Source organism: Lynx rufus, unplaced genomic scaffold (assembly GCF_022079265.1).
Source record: "Lynx rufus isolate CCGP_SWC_20201006 ecotype Redwood Valley unplaced genomic scaffold, mLynRuf1.p SCAF_6, whole genome shotgun sequence".
Classification (NCBI taxonomy): domain Eukaryota; kingdom Metazoa; phylum Chordata; class Mammalia; order Carnivora; family Felidae; genus Lynx; species Lynx rufus.
In genome coordinates this window covers 45,376,797-45,391,955 of record NW_025814878.1, presented here as the reverse complement: position 1 = coordinate 45,391,955, position 15,159 = coordinate 45,376,797, and the positions used below count along the sequence as shown (strand labels likewise).

The 15,159-nt window shown below is 45.6% G+C and overlaps 1 protein-coding gene across 5 annotated transcripts in view; it reads right to left on the bottom strand.

The window, feature by feature from the left end:
* FYN (FYN proto-oncogene, Src family tyrosine kinase) overlaps nucleotides 1-15,159 on the bottom strand; it is a 214,260-nt gene that overhangs the window by 22,191 nt on the left and 176,910 nt on the right. For all 5 annotated transcript variants that reach the window (XM_047102530.1, XM_047102533.1, XM_047102534.1 and 2 more), the window contains 3 exons: nucleotides 12,619-12,798; nucleotides 10,075-10,151; nucleotides 9,828-9,981 (listed from right to left, as the gene is read on the bottom strand). In XM_047102530.1, coding sequence (XP_046958486.1) covers nucleotides 9,828-9,981; nucleotides 10,075-10,151; nucleotides 12,619-12,798 — 411 coding nt within the window. The remainder of the gene's footprint in view (nucleotides 1-9,827; nucleotides 9,982-10,074; nucleotides 10,152-12,618; nucleotides 12,799-15,159) is intronic.

Genomic DNA, 15,159 nt, shown 5'->3' with positions numbered 1-15,159 from the left:
GGCTGCTTGTCTCCCCACCACCCTCCTCCCAGTGGGGACCCAGTGGCAACCCAGGATAATGCTCACTGGGGGCACAAGAGAATGAAATTCACTGGCCTCTCCTGAAATCACGGGCATTTGGTCCTCTTACTCTCAGGAAGGAAATCTAAGACCCATCCAGAAGACTCTGCTTAAAGTACAGACTGGGCTGGGCCGACTTGTGGAAGTGGTTATCTTGGGTGGAACTGAGGAAAGAAGAAACCTTGCTAGCTATTCTAGAACACCAAAGCTCTGAGTAATTCCAATGATCCTTCCAGCTTTCTGAGAGCCAAATGAGAAGAAGCATCAGAATAAAAATTCTGACTCACAATTCCGATAGGACGGACACTACCTTTGTGGACTTTTACTCGGAGTGAAAGACAAGAAAGCTGTGTGTAGGGCTCTGGAACCACCTGCATGCTGCTGTTCAGGGTGGTGAGAACTCAGACCTATGTAAGAAACACGTGTCTGGGATGCAGCTCAACCCAGAAATCATTCCAGGAATCCAGCTACCTCCAGAAGGGGCAGTGGGCCTGGTTCAGTCTGACATCATTGCTGCAAAGGCTGTGTGCCTTCCTTCAGCGAGAAGAAATGGGGGCTTCACAATGTGGGGCAGTTTTCATCTGCACTGCCCGTCCCTGATTATCCAGATGATGCAAATGAAGGAGTTCCTTCTGCCAGCAAAGCAAGATGAGGAAGCCAAGTGACATTTTTGATGTTTGATGGCAGTCTGCAGTTCCTATTTACACACTTTAAAATCACAGAGGGTGACCATCTGCTTCCTTCTTGCTGATTACTAAGAAACGTGGGATGCAGAGACCAAGGCCCTGCTCTTGACCATTCAGAAACAACCGCCAAATTACTCTGCCCAAGACAGCACAAAGGGGAAAGACACCCACACGGAATACAACACGTGACTGCCCAGTGCAGAGAACGAGGACAGATATTGAGGGGAGCGGGCTCAGTGATCAGGGCCTATCGCGGTCCCATCTGTCCCCCCCCCCCCCCCCCGGGGACTGTCAGGGAGTAGAAGGAGTGAGAGCACCCCCTTCCTGCAGTTTTAATCTTGAAGGAGAGTCCGGGGTAGGCAAGGGTGCGTTAAAGTGCCTTTCTTTTCACTGTAATCTTTGGCTTTCCGCAAGTCCTTTCTATGAGGAAAATGGACGGTCAGATCCGTCTCCCTTTCCCGGGCAGAATGACCCACGGTGGCACCGCAGATAAACAAAGCACCCCTCTCGGAAATGCCGCGGAAGCCCTGGGCTGTAAGCGGCAGAATACAAATGAAGGCGCTTTTCTGCCTAGTGACAGAAATGTACCAAACTAGGCAGAACCGGCTCGGTGCAGGCAGCAGGGGTGGGGGGTGGGGGGTTGGGGGGGCTCGGCGGGGAGGGCTGGCTCTGACCCGGCTGAGGGCCGGACGTTCTGCCCGGAGGTGCCCCAGGCTCTCCCCAGACAGCCCCTCGGGACAGCCCGTAAACTCCGGGGGCGGGGGGGGGAGGGTCAGTCCAAACAAACAAGTTTCCTGCTCAGTCCTTAAAACAATGGCTGCTTTGGAAAGGGTTTGCTTTTCGTCAAAGGATGGTTTGCTCCTCTCGTCTGGGAAGAATTAGATTAAATTCAGTGATTAAAAGGGTTCCCCGCCCACCTCCCCTTCCCTGACATTTGCAGTTCAGGTCACGGCACACTGTGTGGGAATTGCAGTGCTGTTGTTGACGGAGAACAAGAAACGCATGTGCCGACGGGGGCAGAGGGAGGGCATCTCATGGCGAGATCAGCCTTCATGTGCCACTGGATTACAGAGGCCTCAGATGAGGCTGATTAATAATTCTGCAGGAGCCCTTGAGCTGGAAAGCTGGTGTTCTGAGTCTGATAATCCCCAGTCATTGTGATACAAAGGAAGGACAGAAATTGAATTCACAGTTCTGAATTGTGAAATTCAAAATTTGAAAGAAACAGGGATCTGCTTCTTCCTGACTGTGTTTGTCAACCTAGCTGCCTCCTTGTTTGTGTTAAATGGCTACTGTGCTTTTTGAATCCAAAATCTGATTATATTTAATTAGTACAGGCATCTGGGATTTCTAATACACAAAGAGTTATTAAAGTAACAAATCTTTCTAAAATATGTTCACCATGAAAGAATGTGTTAATTTATGCAGTAACAATTTTTTAACATGAAATAATTAACATGAAAACTGCAACAATTATGAATTCTTCGCAGTCTAATTTATATGTGAATTTTCCTCCAGATAATAATCTATTCAACTTAAACCCACAATACTGGGAGCATTTGAACAGACGCATTTTTCTTCTTCTATTTAATACACAAACCTAAACTCACAGCATGTCTTACACAAAGTCACGAAAGCCCCGGTTTCTACATACATCCCAAAGATCCAAAGATTAAATTGCCTTGACATTAGCTTCCTCAACAATGATCCTGTCATTAACTTACACCTTAAAAAAAAAACAACACAAAAAACCAAGACACGGAGCAATTCTATATTCCTGTCTTTGTGATGATTCAAATCAGGAGAGGAGAGGGCTAAATAGGCAGGCGACCTGGCTGGGAGCGGTTAGGGAAAGATCAAGTGGGTGTGTATGCTGCATGTGATATGTGTGCCTGAGTGAGGGGTGGGTATGAGGAGGACGGAGGGAGGGAGGGGCAGACACACACACACACACACACACACACACACACACACACACACACACAGAGCTACTATCAACCCACTGGATCAATAGTAGTGATATTGCTATCACTACTAGTAACTATAACTATACAACTATCAGCTTAGCATTTTGCTTTGTGCTAAGTGCTTTTTATGTATTAAGCCATACAATTCTGTGATGTAGATAACTATTATTATCCCTATTTTCAGAGGAGGGAATGAAGGCTTAGAGAGGTTAGGTAACTTGTCAAGGTTTACAGTTAATTAGCAGCAATGCTAGGATTCACACCAACATCAATTTGATTTCATGGGCTATGTGTTTTGTTTTGTTTTTTAATTTTAGACAGTGCAAGTTGGGGAGGAGCAGACAGAGAGGGAGGTTGGGAGGGAGTGAGGGAGAGAATGAGAGAGAGAGAGAGAGAGAGAGAGAGAGAGAAAGAGAGAATCTTAAGCAGGCTCCACACTCAGCGCAGAACCCCACACGGAGCTCCATCCCAGGGCCCTGGGATCATGACCTGAGCCCAAATTGAGAGTTGGATGTTCAACCGACTGAGCCACCCAGGTGCCCCAACATTCGTTGTGCTCTTAACAATCCAGTTCCTCCTATCTTTGGGAGGGTGTGTGTGTGTGTGTGTGTGTAGAAGGAAATCAGTCTGGCTATCCAGAAAGACATAAAGCTAAGTGCTTCCAGGAGCAGCAGGAAGGAGTGAATAATAACAACAGCTTCTTCTCTATTCTTCTCTAATTCTCATGACCTCCTGAAAGGTGACCGATACCAACCTGACTTCAGGATGTGAAAGCTGAGGCTCACTGAGGCTAGAGCTTATGCAAAAATCCATGAGCAGGAAATGGCAGAGCCCGGATCTGAACACAGACCATCTAGCTCAAAGTTCTGGTGCTTCCCATTACCCCAAAGACAATCTGTGCAGGGAGTGCTGGTGTAGCAAACCATCCTCTCCGGAGCATCCTGCTGTCACCACAGGATCTGATTTCCAGAGAGCCGTGCCTGGTTCTCAGAGAGCAGGAGAGCATGTGAAGAGTATGGAGTGGTGACAGTGATTTGGGCTATTTTCACTCTTGTACACGAGTATCTATTAAATACCTACTACTGCTCTGCGCTGTTCTTTGGGCCAAATCACCTCTACAAGGAAGCAGCAACACTGGGTCCATAGGTACTTGGGAGAATTGCCACAACAGTGCTTGTCCACGTATGTGTGTGCACATGCACATGCAAACACAACCATCGGTGACCCTACGGAGAACACCCATCAGATACTCAGGTTTGACAAGATTAAAAACAACAGAGGCAGCATGGAGGCAGGGACAGTTCTCAGCAGAGAAGGCAAATAGGAGAAAAAGGAAAGTCGGTGGGGGCCCTTGGGGCATGTAGGTGATGCTAAGTGCTGACTGCCTAGATAGAGCTGGCTATAAAATAAGGAACAAATTTTTTTTTCTCTTAGAAGATTGATTCTTCTTTATTGATTACTAGCAGTCTTTTTCCTAAAAAAAGTTTTTAGGCAAGAAAAAAAAAGATACTTTTCAAGGAAAATATACATCAAACATGAAAAGTTTGGGTCATAAGAATGGCTTTTATATTCCACAACCCGCAAAGAGCTTTTATAGACAGCCCATTTAATCCTCACACTAATTATGTGAGGTAATTATTTTCATTATCACCATTTCACAGATGCTAAAACTGAGGCTCAGAAAGGTTAAATGATTTGTCTGGGAACACCAAACTTGTAAGTGACAGAGCTCATTCAGATCCAGGCTTCATAACTTCCTCATAACTTTTTTTTTAATTTAATTTTTTTAATGTTTATTTTTCAGAGAGAGAGAGAGAGAGAGAGAGAGAGAGAGACAGACAGACAGATAGAATCCGAGGCAGGCTCTAGGCTCTGAGCTGGCAGCACAGAGCCCAACACAGGGCTCGAACTCTTGAATGGTGAGATCATGACCTGAGCCGAAGTCGGATGCTTAACCGACTGAGCCACCCAGGCACCCCGAGGCCTCCTACCTTCTAACCCAGGTTCCTCAGTCTTACCAGGCTCCCTCAGTAGCCCAGAGGGAAGTATGCCACCAGCAAATAACACAGTAACCATGCGTTGTACCTTTAAAGATACGCCCACAAAATACGCTGGGTGGTATTTATAAATGCTAACCACAGACTTGCCTTAAGGGTAACAGTTCTAGTCCTGGGATATATCCAAGAGACAGGAGGACATATGCCCACTAACCACAGCAGAATTCATAATGGTACCAAATGAGAAATACCAGTAGAACAGATAAACTGATATATTTGTTTAACAGAATGATGGGAAAGAAGCCAGACACAAAAGGGTAATACTGTATGATTCGCTTATATGAAGTTCAATTATAAGCAGAACGAATGGATGGTGACAGAAGTACAAACAGTGGCTACCTCTGCAGGTGACTACTGGCTGGATGGGGGATGAGGTGGTCTTTAGGTGCTGGCAGCATTCTGTACCTTCATCTGTGGGTGGTTTCAGGGGCATATACATATGTAAAAATTTACTAAGTTGTGCCCTTCAGATCTCTTCATTTTAGTGTTATGTATATTATGGCTCAGTAACAAATAAGTGTCCCCCCAAACAAGTCATGCTTACACACAAGCCAAGTCTATCTGAACTTGCTAGGTTTAAGTCAACACTAGTCAGCACTGAGTTTCCTGAAAGCTTATGAAGAAAGCAATCTATCAAGAATTCTCCCACTGCTTCCTGTTTGTGTGAGCTTTGAAGGAACTGATGGTTGCAGGGGGCTGTGGGTTTTGGAAAGCAAGGCTTGGTGACAGCCGTCCATGCTGGTGGTTCCTGGAGGCGAGGTGTGGATGTGTGAGGACAACATCCAGACAGAGGACCCTTAGGGTGCGGTGTCCGTGGCATAGGCAGGGCTGGGGCTGGCTCTGCAGCAGTGCTGGGGTAGGGAGGTGGCTGACATAGGACCTCAGGTGAGGGTGCAGGTGGGGGTAAGCTGACAGGAGGGAACGGGGGCACGTGCCTGGAGGCGAGGACCCACGGCTCAGGTCATGATCTCACCATGGCGAGGACCCACGGCAGAGGACCCTGGGTGAGGGCTTGCACACCGAGCTTGGATGCGCCAACCACAACCTCCTCAAGCTCAACAAATCTGAAACCAAACTCACCCTCTTTCCTCTGGAAATGAGTTCTTCTTCTGACTCGCTCATTTCTGTTGCTGTCAATTCCGTTCTCGCGATACTTGCATCTGACTACATGGGAATTCTCTTTGCCTCCCCTCTCCCTTATCAGAACAGCGTCTGAGCCTTTCCGTTATGTCTGCAGTCCATTCTTGTGTGTATTTTTATTCCCCAAGGACTTAGTCTTGTACAGGACACAATAACAGCAGTATTTATATATCACTTGCCATGTGCTGGGCACCATGCTAACCACGTCACATGTCTTGTTGTTAGGTATCTTGGCAAAAATTAAAGCACAAAGCAGGTAAAATGTATTTCCACTTTAAGCAAACTGAGGTGTGGGAAAGTTAAATAACTTGGCCAAGGCCCCGAGGCTGGCAGGCCATGGTTCTATGTGGCTTCAGCGCCACTCGTGTGTGTCCCTTTGCACGCTTGCAGACCGCCCCGGTGCAGTCTCAGGCTTCCTTAGGTCAGGAGCTCCTAGCAAAGTCCCTTTCCCAGACAAGGCATTCAAATAATTAATGCTGGCATTACTTGGAGACCCTGATTGGATACAATTTAGCAATGAGTTTATGACTAAAGAAGACGTGCTGGGATTGAGGGAGGCGTACAGGCAAGAGAATGAGCGATAGCAAATAATTTCTAGCTGCCTCTAGAATGCTGTTGACAGGGGACCACCCTCACAGGCTCTGACCCTGGTCTTGACCTTCTCCCCGACAGGGGCTTCTGCTTACAGTCCAGTGGGGTAGGGGGTGGTAGGAGGAAAGGAACACAGGGAGGGCTGTTTAACACATGTCCGAATTTCAACTCTACTTGTGCCCTGGGAAATGTCACCGCATCTACCCAGGGCAGGGGGGGGATGGTATCAGACATTTGTGTGCCCGTAGATGGGAAACCCACAATGGTGTTGAAAAACAACTGTCACTCACAGTCCCAAAATACCTGTGTTGGGCACTTGCTTCTGAACGCGGCCCACACTTCCATAATCAAGCTTTAGCCTGACCGTGGCCTCTGGGTATCATAAAACCCGACTTGTAAATATTATCAGGCACATGGCCCAGCTGTCTGGAGGAGCTGATTAATCCCCAGCAGAAACTTTAGCACGCAGCACGCATGCCATCTGTAGAGCACACTAGCAGATACATACCAGGCCTTTCTGTCTCGTTAAGAGGCCGGGGCAGGGCAGACCCGCGGGAGGAATTTTATAAACAGCTGGGCTGTCCCAGAACTGGAAAATGAAGCTCTTTCAAACTCCCTCACACATACACATTAGAAAGTGCCCCTTAAAAACTTTCCCATAAAGAGAAAAAGGGGCGTACGACTAACCTCAATTTTTATTTTTTGTTTTTAAATCACTGTCTTGGTAACAGGCCATTGGTGTAGCTTAAGAGGGATGCAATGGTGCCGGCCACACCTGGATTCAAATCCTGCCTCTGCCCTTGTACTAGCTGTGTGACTTTGTACAAGTTACTTAACCCCTCGGAGTCTATCATTTCCTTCCCCGCTCCTCACATTTACCCTCTCAGGCCTGGCTCTCGGTAGGTAAGCGCCCCAGCTCCTTCCTTTCCTTCTGCTGCAGGACAGCATTCTTGTATCCTCCTTGTAAATCCTGGAGCTCCCAACCTTTGTGTCTTTCTCCAAGTTCAGTTCTCCACTTCATTTACTTCTCCTTACTCATCTCTTTCCAGTGTTTGTCATGGATAGGTAAATATTTGTGAAAGGGAAGAGAGAAACAAAAAGAATTTTAAGAGGGAAGGGTGGGACTACTTGGGAGTTAAGCAGAGGAAACACGGTACAAAGGGTATGAAGCTGATCTGAAAGGCGTCAGGACAGCAGCTGGGAAACTGATGGTGGGGGGTGAGGAAGACACCAGAAGTGGACAGACAGCTGAGTGGGGAGGAGGGTGGGACTTGATGCCCAGGACTGAGGGTGGCCACCCGTGGCCCTGCTCCATGGTGGAAGCATGCGGTCAGGGAAACCAGTGAGGGGCTCTCACACGCCTTCCCCTATGGCGCCAGTCACCCAGGGCCACAGCCAGAGGACCGGACCCCACTCCATGAACTAAACATTCAGCCTTGTCAACAGCACCTCCATGAACATCTTCAGTTTCTGCCCTGCAGCCTTCTCGTTTGTGGATGGTTCAAGGCGCGGATTTGTAATCACAAATTCCGTGGAGTCCAGAGTCCGGGAGAAGGGGAGAATCAAATCCTGGACTACCCCAGCTGGCACCAGGACTCTACTCACGCAGGCAAGGATGCTTACATGATGGATTGCCAAGACCAGCTCCAATCTCACCCCTTCCTAAATCAAATATTCATGTCCCCAAACCTTCACCTGCTCCCCCTCCTTCTGGGTCTGTGAATTGGGATCTGAAGGGTTTGCCTCAGGGTGAAATCTCTCATTTAGGGCCAGGTCTCAGACCCCAGTGGCACTGCAGACCCTCTCAGCTCACGCGGACTCAAAATCATGTCCACATTTCTCTCTGGACTGCCAGTGCCAATCACAGCTGCCCGTGTGCCTCTGATTAGGGACGTGGCCCGCCGTCTGGCCCCACAGGAGTGTGTGCGTGCGCGTGCGTGTGCGTAATGTGTGGGCATGCTCCCTGTTGTGGGCGTTTGGCTCCAGGACAGGAAATGCCATGTGTTGGGGAAATTCAAATAGCCGAGCTGTCTGACCAACATGGAATTGAGCACTTGGACAGTATCTGCACCAGCCAGGGTCTCAGTTTAACTGTTTTCCTCGTCACTTGAGAATGATAAAAGGAGGGAAGAAATGGCATGAAATGACAGAATTTAGAAAGAAAGGACAGGAATTCCAAGGTGGCTATTACAAAACCCAGTAGAAAGCACTGCCCTGTAATATATTCCAGTCACCGCTCAGCCCTGCTCAGAATGCCTAGGCTTGGTTAAAAACAACAGTCATGAAGGCTACCCATTTCCTTCAGACGTGAACATTATATTCTACATGAGGAGCCTACATTCGACTGCAAACGGCACACTCAGTTTCATACATTTACCTGTTGACTGCTGTGTGCAGATCCAGGAAGATCAAAAATAACCCTGGGAATTCCCTCCCTGTCATCTGGTGCTCTAAAAAGCATCCAAAAAGCTCCCCACTGGAGTGGTTGCTCGTTTGGGATGTATTTAATCTAGAGTCTAATTTCTACAAATCTGTGGAGGAGGGAGAATGGAGGGAGATGATTTAGAGGAGGTGGGGCTGCTTAGGAGACGCCGCTATTTTCTGTCCTCTTTCTACATGATCCCCCTTCTGCTCTTCTCCCTGCTCTGGACCCAGCTGGACCCATCAGTGGGCTCCCCTGACCTCTGGCTTCTTGCTGGGTTTGGCAGGATCTCTGGAGGAGGAGCTAAGGTATGAAGCCCCTGATCCGTGCCTGGCCTCTGTCTGCCAAAGGTGGCCTCTGGTTCTTAGCTCTGGTGCCTGCCTATTCCCTTCCCCACTGCCCTTCTGGCCTCGGGTCAGGTCCGTGGCTGTTGCTACCTCTGGGATATCACCTCCTGCCTTGTTGGCTTTCCTAACTCTGCCCATGCCTTTATAAAGAACTCCTTTATTCAAGTCTCCAATGAGCGTGCTTTCTTCATTCTGCTGAAACTCTGATGGAATGATGCGCTATTATTTGACTTCTCTTTTGGCCTTCCACAGCCCTCTTTCTCCAAAGGCAAAGCATCCCAGGCCTGGACACTGTGATGAGGGTAGCATGAGTCAGGAAGACCACATTAGAGGACATTCATTCACCAAAAAGCAACATTTGTCCATCTACTGGACCCACCACAGTCTCCCATCTGCAAAGCTGTCAGATTCCCACCAGGTTAAGAAGAAAGCACTTGGCCAAAGAAGGCCATCTCAAGTATTTTCTGGAGGAAAGGAAGGGAAGGGGAGAGGAAAGGTCCTGAAGAAGCTCCTGTTCTCGAGGCTGAGGTCACAAGCCCTCCTATTTAAGTGCCCACCTTGTCGTGCTGTGTACTCATTGTCTTCGATCAATCTGGCTAGTCCAAAGTCAGCAATCTTGCATATGAGTCCGTTCCCCACTAGGATGTTTGCTGACCGCAGATCCCTGTGGATATAATTCATGCGCTCGATGTAAGCCATTCCTGCAGCAACCTGTGGAAACCGATGAACAGGACACGTTACCCCACGACTCGTACTGACGTGGCAGTAAACCTGAGGCAGGAACCAAGGGACCATGCGGCCTACCTGTGCGGCCATATCCACAAGATTTGGTAATTTCAGAGCTCTTCCTTCCCCATCTTTTAAGAAATCAAGTAAACTTCCTATGAACAAAAGAGAAAACCATTTCAATTTACTTTGAAAGATAAAAATGCCTGACAAAGGGTTGGGTTTGGTTTTCTTATTAGAAATAATGAGGTGATTCAATGAATGCCATCAATGAAGAAAAGATTTATTAAAAAAAAAAAAAGAGGCTAGAAAAAATTCTGTTCTTTGAAAGGTAGCAGTTTTATCTTTCAGAAACAAACAACAGTGACTCCATTTCTAAGGACAACAAAAATCTGACAAACCTACAAGAAATGGGATGCAATTCTCTTTATGTCATAAAGAAGGACATATGAGGAGCTAACCACTTTAGCCTCATCTCCCATCAGCCCTGAATGAAGGAGTGAAATAGGGAAAATGCCACCCAGGCCAAGTGGCTCCCAAAGTGTGGTCCTGGGACCAGCAGGAAGAGCTTCCCTTAGGGAATTTGTTAGAAATGCAAGCTCTCAGGCCTCACCCTAGAACCAGAATCAGAGACTCTGGAGGCGGGCCCAGAAAGCTGTATTTTAAGAATACCCCTTGGGGGGCGCCTGGGTGGCGCAGTCAGTTAAGCGTCCGACTTCAGCCAGGTCACGATCTCGCGCTCCGTGAGTTCGAGCCCCGCGTCAGGCTCTGGGCTGATGGCTCGGAGCCTGGAGCCTGTTTCCGATTCTGTGTCTCCCTCTCTCTCTGCCCCTCCCCCGTTCATGCTCTGTCTCTCTCTGTCCCAAAAATAAATAAAAACGTTGAAAAAAATTAAAAAAAAAAAAAAAAAAAAAAAAGAATACCCCTTGGGAATGCAAGCTGGTGCAGCCACTCTGGAAAACAGTATGGAGGTTCCTCAAAAAACTAAAAATAGAACTACCCTACGACCCAGCAATTGCACTACTAGGCATCTATCCAAGGGATGCAGGTGTGCTGTTTCGAGGGGACACACGCACCTCCATGTTTACAGCAGCGCTATCAACAATAGCCAAAGTATGCAAAGAGCCCAAATGTCCATCAACTGATGAATGGTAAAGAAGATGTGGTTTACATAAACAATGGAATACTACTTGGCAATAAGAAAGAATGAAATCCTGCCATTTGCAACTACGGGGCTGGAACTGGAGGGTATTATGCTAAGTGAAATTAGTCAGAGAAAGACAAAAATCATATGATTTCACTCACATGAGGACTTTAAGAGACAAAACAGATGAACATAAGGGAAGGGAAACAAAAATAATATAAAAACAGGGAGGGGACAAAACAGAAGAGACTCATAAATATGGAGAACAAACTGAGGGTTACTGGAGGGGTTGTGGGAGGGGGGATGGGCTAAATGGGTAAGGGGCACTAAGGAATCTACTCCTGAAATCATTGTTCCACTGTATGCTACTTTGGATGTAAATTAAAAAAATAAAAAATAAAACAAGTTGAAATTAAAAAACAAAGACTAAAGCCTATAAAAAGAAAAAAAAAAAAAAGAATACCCCTAAATGATTCTGATACACAGTAAGGTTTGAGAATCATTGGCCTCGCTTATTTACAGATTTTAAATCAAGAAAAGAATATCTGAGGAATACAGGGTGGGGCAGTTAGCTCCCCTTTTTAAATTATGGCCAGCCAGGCCTTGAAGATATCGGAAACAAAACAGCTGAAGCTTCAGAGCCACTGTGATAACAGCCTAGGGAGCTCAGGACCAACACCAGGGCGGAAACAATCATGTGCCGAGGCTGGATGGAGGCTCATGATGGTCATCGGTGACTGTTTCCATGCTTTAATCACAAAGTTATTTACCAAATAACCCTGGATACAAGGGACAAACAATCTGCCAGGGAAAAAAATTTCCAAGTGTATTTAAAAAGAAAGTATATGGACAGGAAAAATTATGCTGGTGCCCCCTGATGTACAACGCATTGCCTTTTAAGGCCGTTTCTTGTTTGGTTTGTCTATTTTTCCAAAACAAAGTGATTCTGGGCCTTATCCTTGGCAATAGTGCTTTGATTAGAAAGAGGCAGAGAAAGAATGAAAATAAAACGGGCTCTTTAAAAGCATGTCTTTCTTCGTCTGATGTTTAAGAAGAGAACTGGGAAAGAAAAGGTGCTGAGAAGATGGAGACTAAGCTGAGCCCAGAGACCAGTGTCCGATACTAACTGTTCAGCCCTGAAAAAGGAAATTTAGCACAAGCCATGGCATTCAAAGTAGCAGCAAATGATCATAGCCCTCCAGATCACCCCGGGTATTAAATATGAATGCTTTAATTATGGAGAGGAGCTGGGACTCCTGACATGTGCAGCGTGCAAAAGGTGTTGCATTTCATAAGGATCTGGGGGGCAAACTCAAGGTCATGGTCTGTTCTAACAATGCTTTCATTAACGAGCACATGATTTGTGCTTCCTGACAGGAATGCCAGACTCATGCAGAAAGCAGAACAAAAGCAGGCAGGCACCTCCATCTCCCTCCCCGAAATAACCCCTGTGGGTCAACTGCGAGGTGGGGCCTGACCTTTATTCATGTACTCGGTGACAATGTAGATGGGCTCCTCGGACACCACTGCGTAGAGCTGGACCAACTTGTCATGTTTCAACTTCTTCATGATCTGTGCCTCCTCAAGGAATGACTCGGGGGACATTGTGCCTGGTTTAAGAGTCTTTATGGCTACTTTTGTGTTTCCATTCCAGGTACCTGCACACATCCCACAACGTTAAGTCAAACCGAGGATCCTCTTTTGATGGGAAAATAAAAAAGCTTTTAAATCAACAGCTACTTGCATAAGGTTAGATTTTAACTTAGAAAAACTTAATATCCTTTTTTGTTGAATGAAGACAAGCAAATGTAATAAGGACTGTGTCCAATATCTTCAACAGGAAACATGAGTTTACTTATAGCTGTGTTATGGTTTGTAATTCTTTTAACTTTTTTCTGATTTTGATATATGCCACTTTCCTTTTCTAGCTCGCGCATGTGATTACAAATTGGTACCCAAAGTTTTGGATGCTTCTTTAACAAGGCTGAAAGTTCAAAGGTTAGAACAGGCCTGGCTATCCCACCGCTATCCCTTAGACAGTAGAGCAAGCATGGAAGAAACTAGGATAGTTCTGTTGTATGAAGGGTGCCATTTAAAAAAAGACGGCAACACACCGAGGAAGTCTGGAAGTTACCTTTCGACTTTCCACCGTGTACGGTGGGTGAGCTACTTGACAGAGACCTTGAACAGCTGATATATAAGTGAGATTACAAGTATGCCAATGGGCACTGGCAAGAAGCTCACGGTCTACTTGCCCCAAACTTCAACCAGGTAAGGACAACTCCTCAGGTCAGCCACAAGAGCAACAGCCTCTATCGGACTGAAAAAATCAAACAGCAGCTAAGAGGGAACAGAAATATTTAGGCTTCACAGGTGGAGAAAGTCAAGTAGATACAGAGACAGGCCTGGTTTATGATCATTTGTTGCCTCATCTGTAGAATAGGAGAACTGGATTATCTTTTGAATCTCTTTCAGCTGAGAAATTAAAAAAACAAAAATCCAGGTTCTATGTGTATTCCGTTATTAGTCCTACAACTTCGGATTAAAACTCTAAGGGAAACAGAAAAATCTGCTAAGTTAGAGCGTGCTTTTTCTGTTTGGAAAAGAGAGCTGGTTTAAATGAAGATTCATTTTTATATTTAATGTAATTGACTTCAGAATTAAATATTTCTGTAAACGTTTGTTACCCTGTTCAAAACATGGTTCATACGATTACAACATGAAGCTTACAAACATCTAAGTTATGAAAGAACAGTGGCTTAAAAAAGAGTTCATTCAAACCTTATAAAATATCTGACCACTAAATATAAATGGAAAATCTGCTAATCTGGAAGTGGTCTTTGCTATTTGAGTGCTATTAGCATCCCAAAATTTTATAGAGATTTTCCTCTCTAATAACAACCCAGTTACTCTCACTGGCATTCCATCCTGATCCCGAACTACCACGACATAATGTTTTATGCTCAGTGGGCAACAAATTCTTAATAATGTGGTATAATGATTTAAAGTTGATAATTATAAAATTTGAAAATAAAATTTTGTAGAATGTCCAATTCTTCCTGATTGTATAAATGATTGAATTGAAATCCTTGGCACCCACAACTTCAATTATAAATTGGGCAGATGAGGGAGAGGAAGGCTACATGAAGATATTTTATGATACTTGAGTTAAAGTACGGAGACACAATAATGTGGACTCAAAAAATGAGAGCACTTATTATATAATAGCTTATACATACACAGCACATATAGGTGTATGTTTGAATGTCTATCTCTAACCTTATCGCTACACCCATATCTATGTAATATTTATTCTTTGCCAGGCTCTGTTCCAAGTGCTTTCACTGTACTAAATCTTCTAATGCTGACCACCCCTGCACACCTACAGCTACAATGTAAAAACAGGTACCTATCCATATTGTTTTTAATTGAACCTAAGAAAGAAGGTAGATTCCATAAGCACCAACACTGTCTCACTGACAGATGTCTTTGGGTGGCACCAAACCCATGGATTTTCTCCAAGCAAAGCTGTAAATGACCCAAAGGGTGTTATAAAAGCAGTGGGAAGGGCCTAGTGCAGTCAGCCTCATCAATGAATGACATGACAACCGAATTAAGAGAAGTATGTGTGCCTACTGAGCACGAACTGCGTGCAAGGACTCTAAATATATTGTCCTATGTGATCCTCAATCCTATGAAGTAGGTATCATTCCAATTCTACAGACGAGGAAACTGAGGCTCAAGGAGGTTAAATGAGCCCCTTGGATATGGTTAATCAGCTAGTAATGATTCAAACCCTGGCCCACTGAGCATAAAAGCCCATGGTCTTTCCCTATAGTAACCCATCTATAGTATCTTACCTTCCTATGTCTCAGGAAGAGGAAACAACAGACACTTATTGTATTGGTGTTTCTTCTATGTGCGTCTGCTTCACCAACCATATGAAGAAGTATAGAAGAGCACAGCAAGGTATCGCCGTATTCTCAAAATCTAGATGGCCTGCGTCTGTCTAGCTTCAG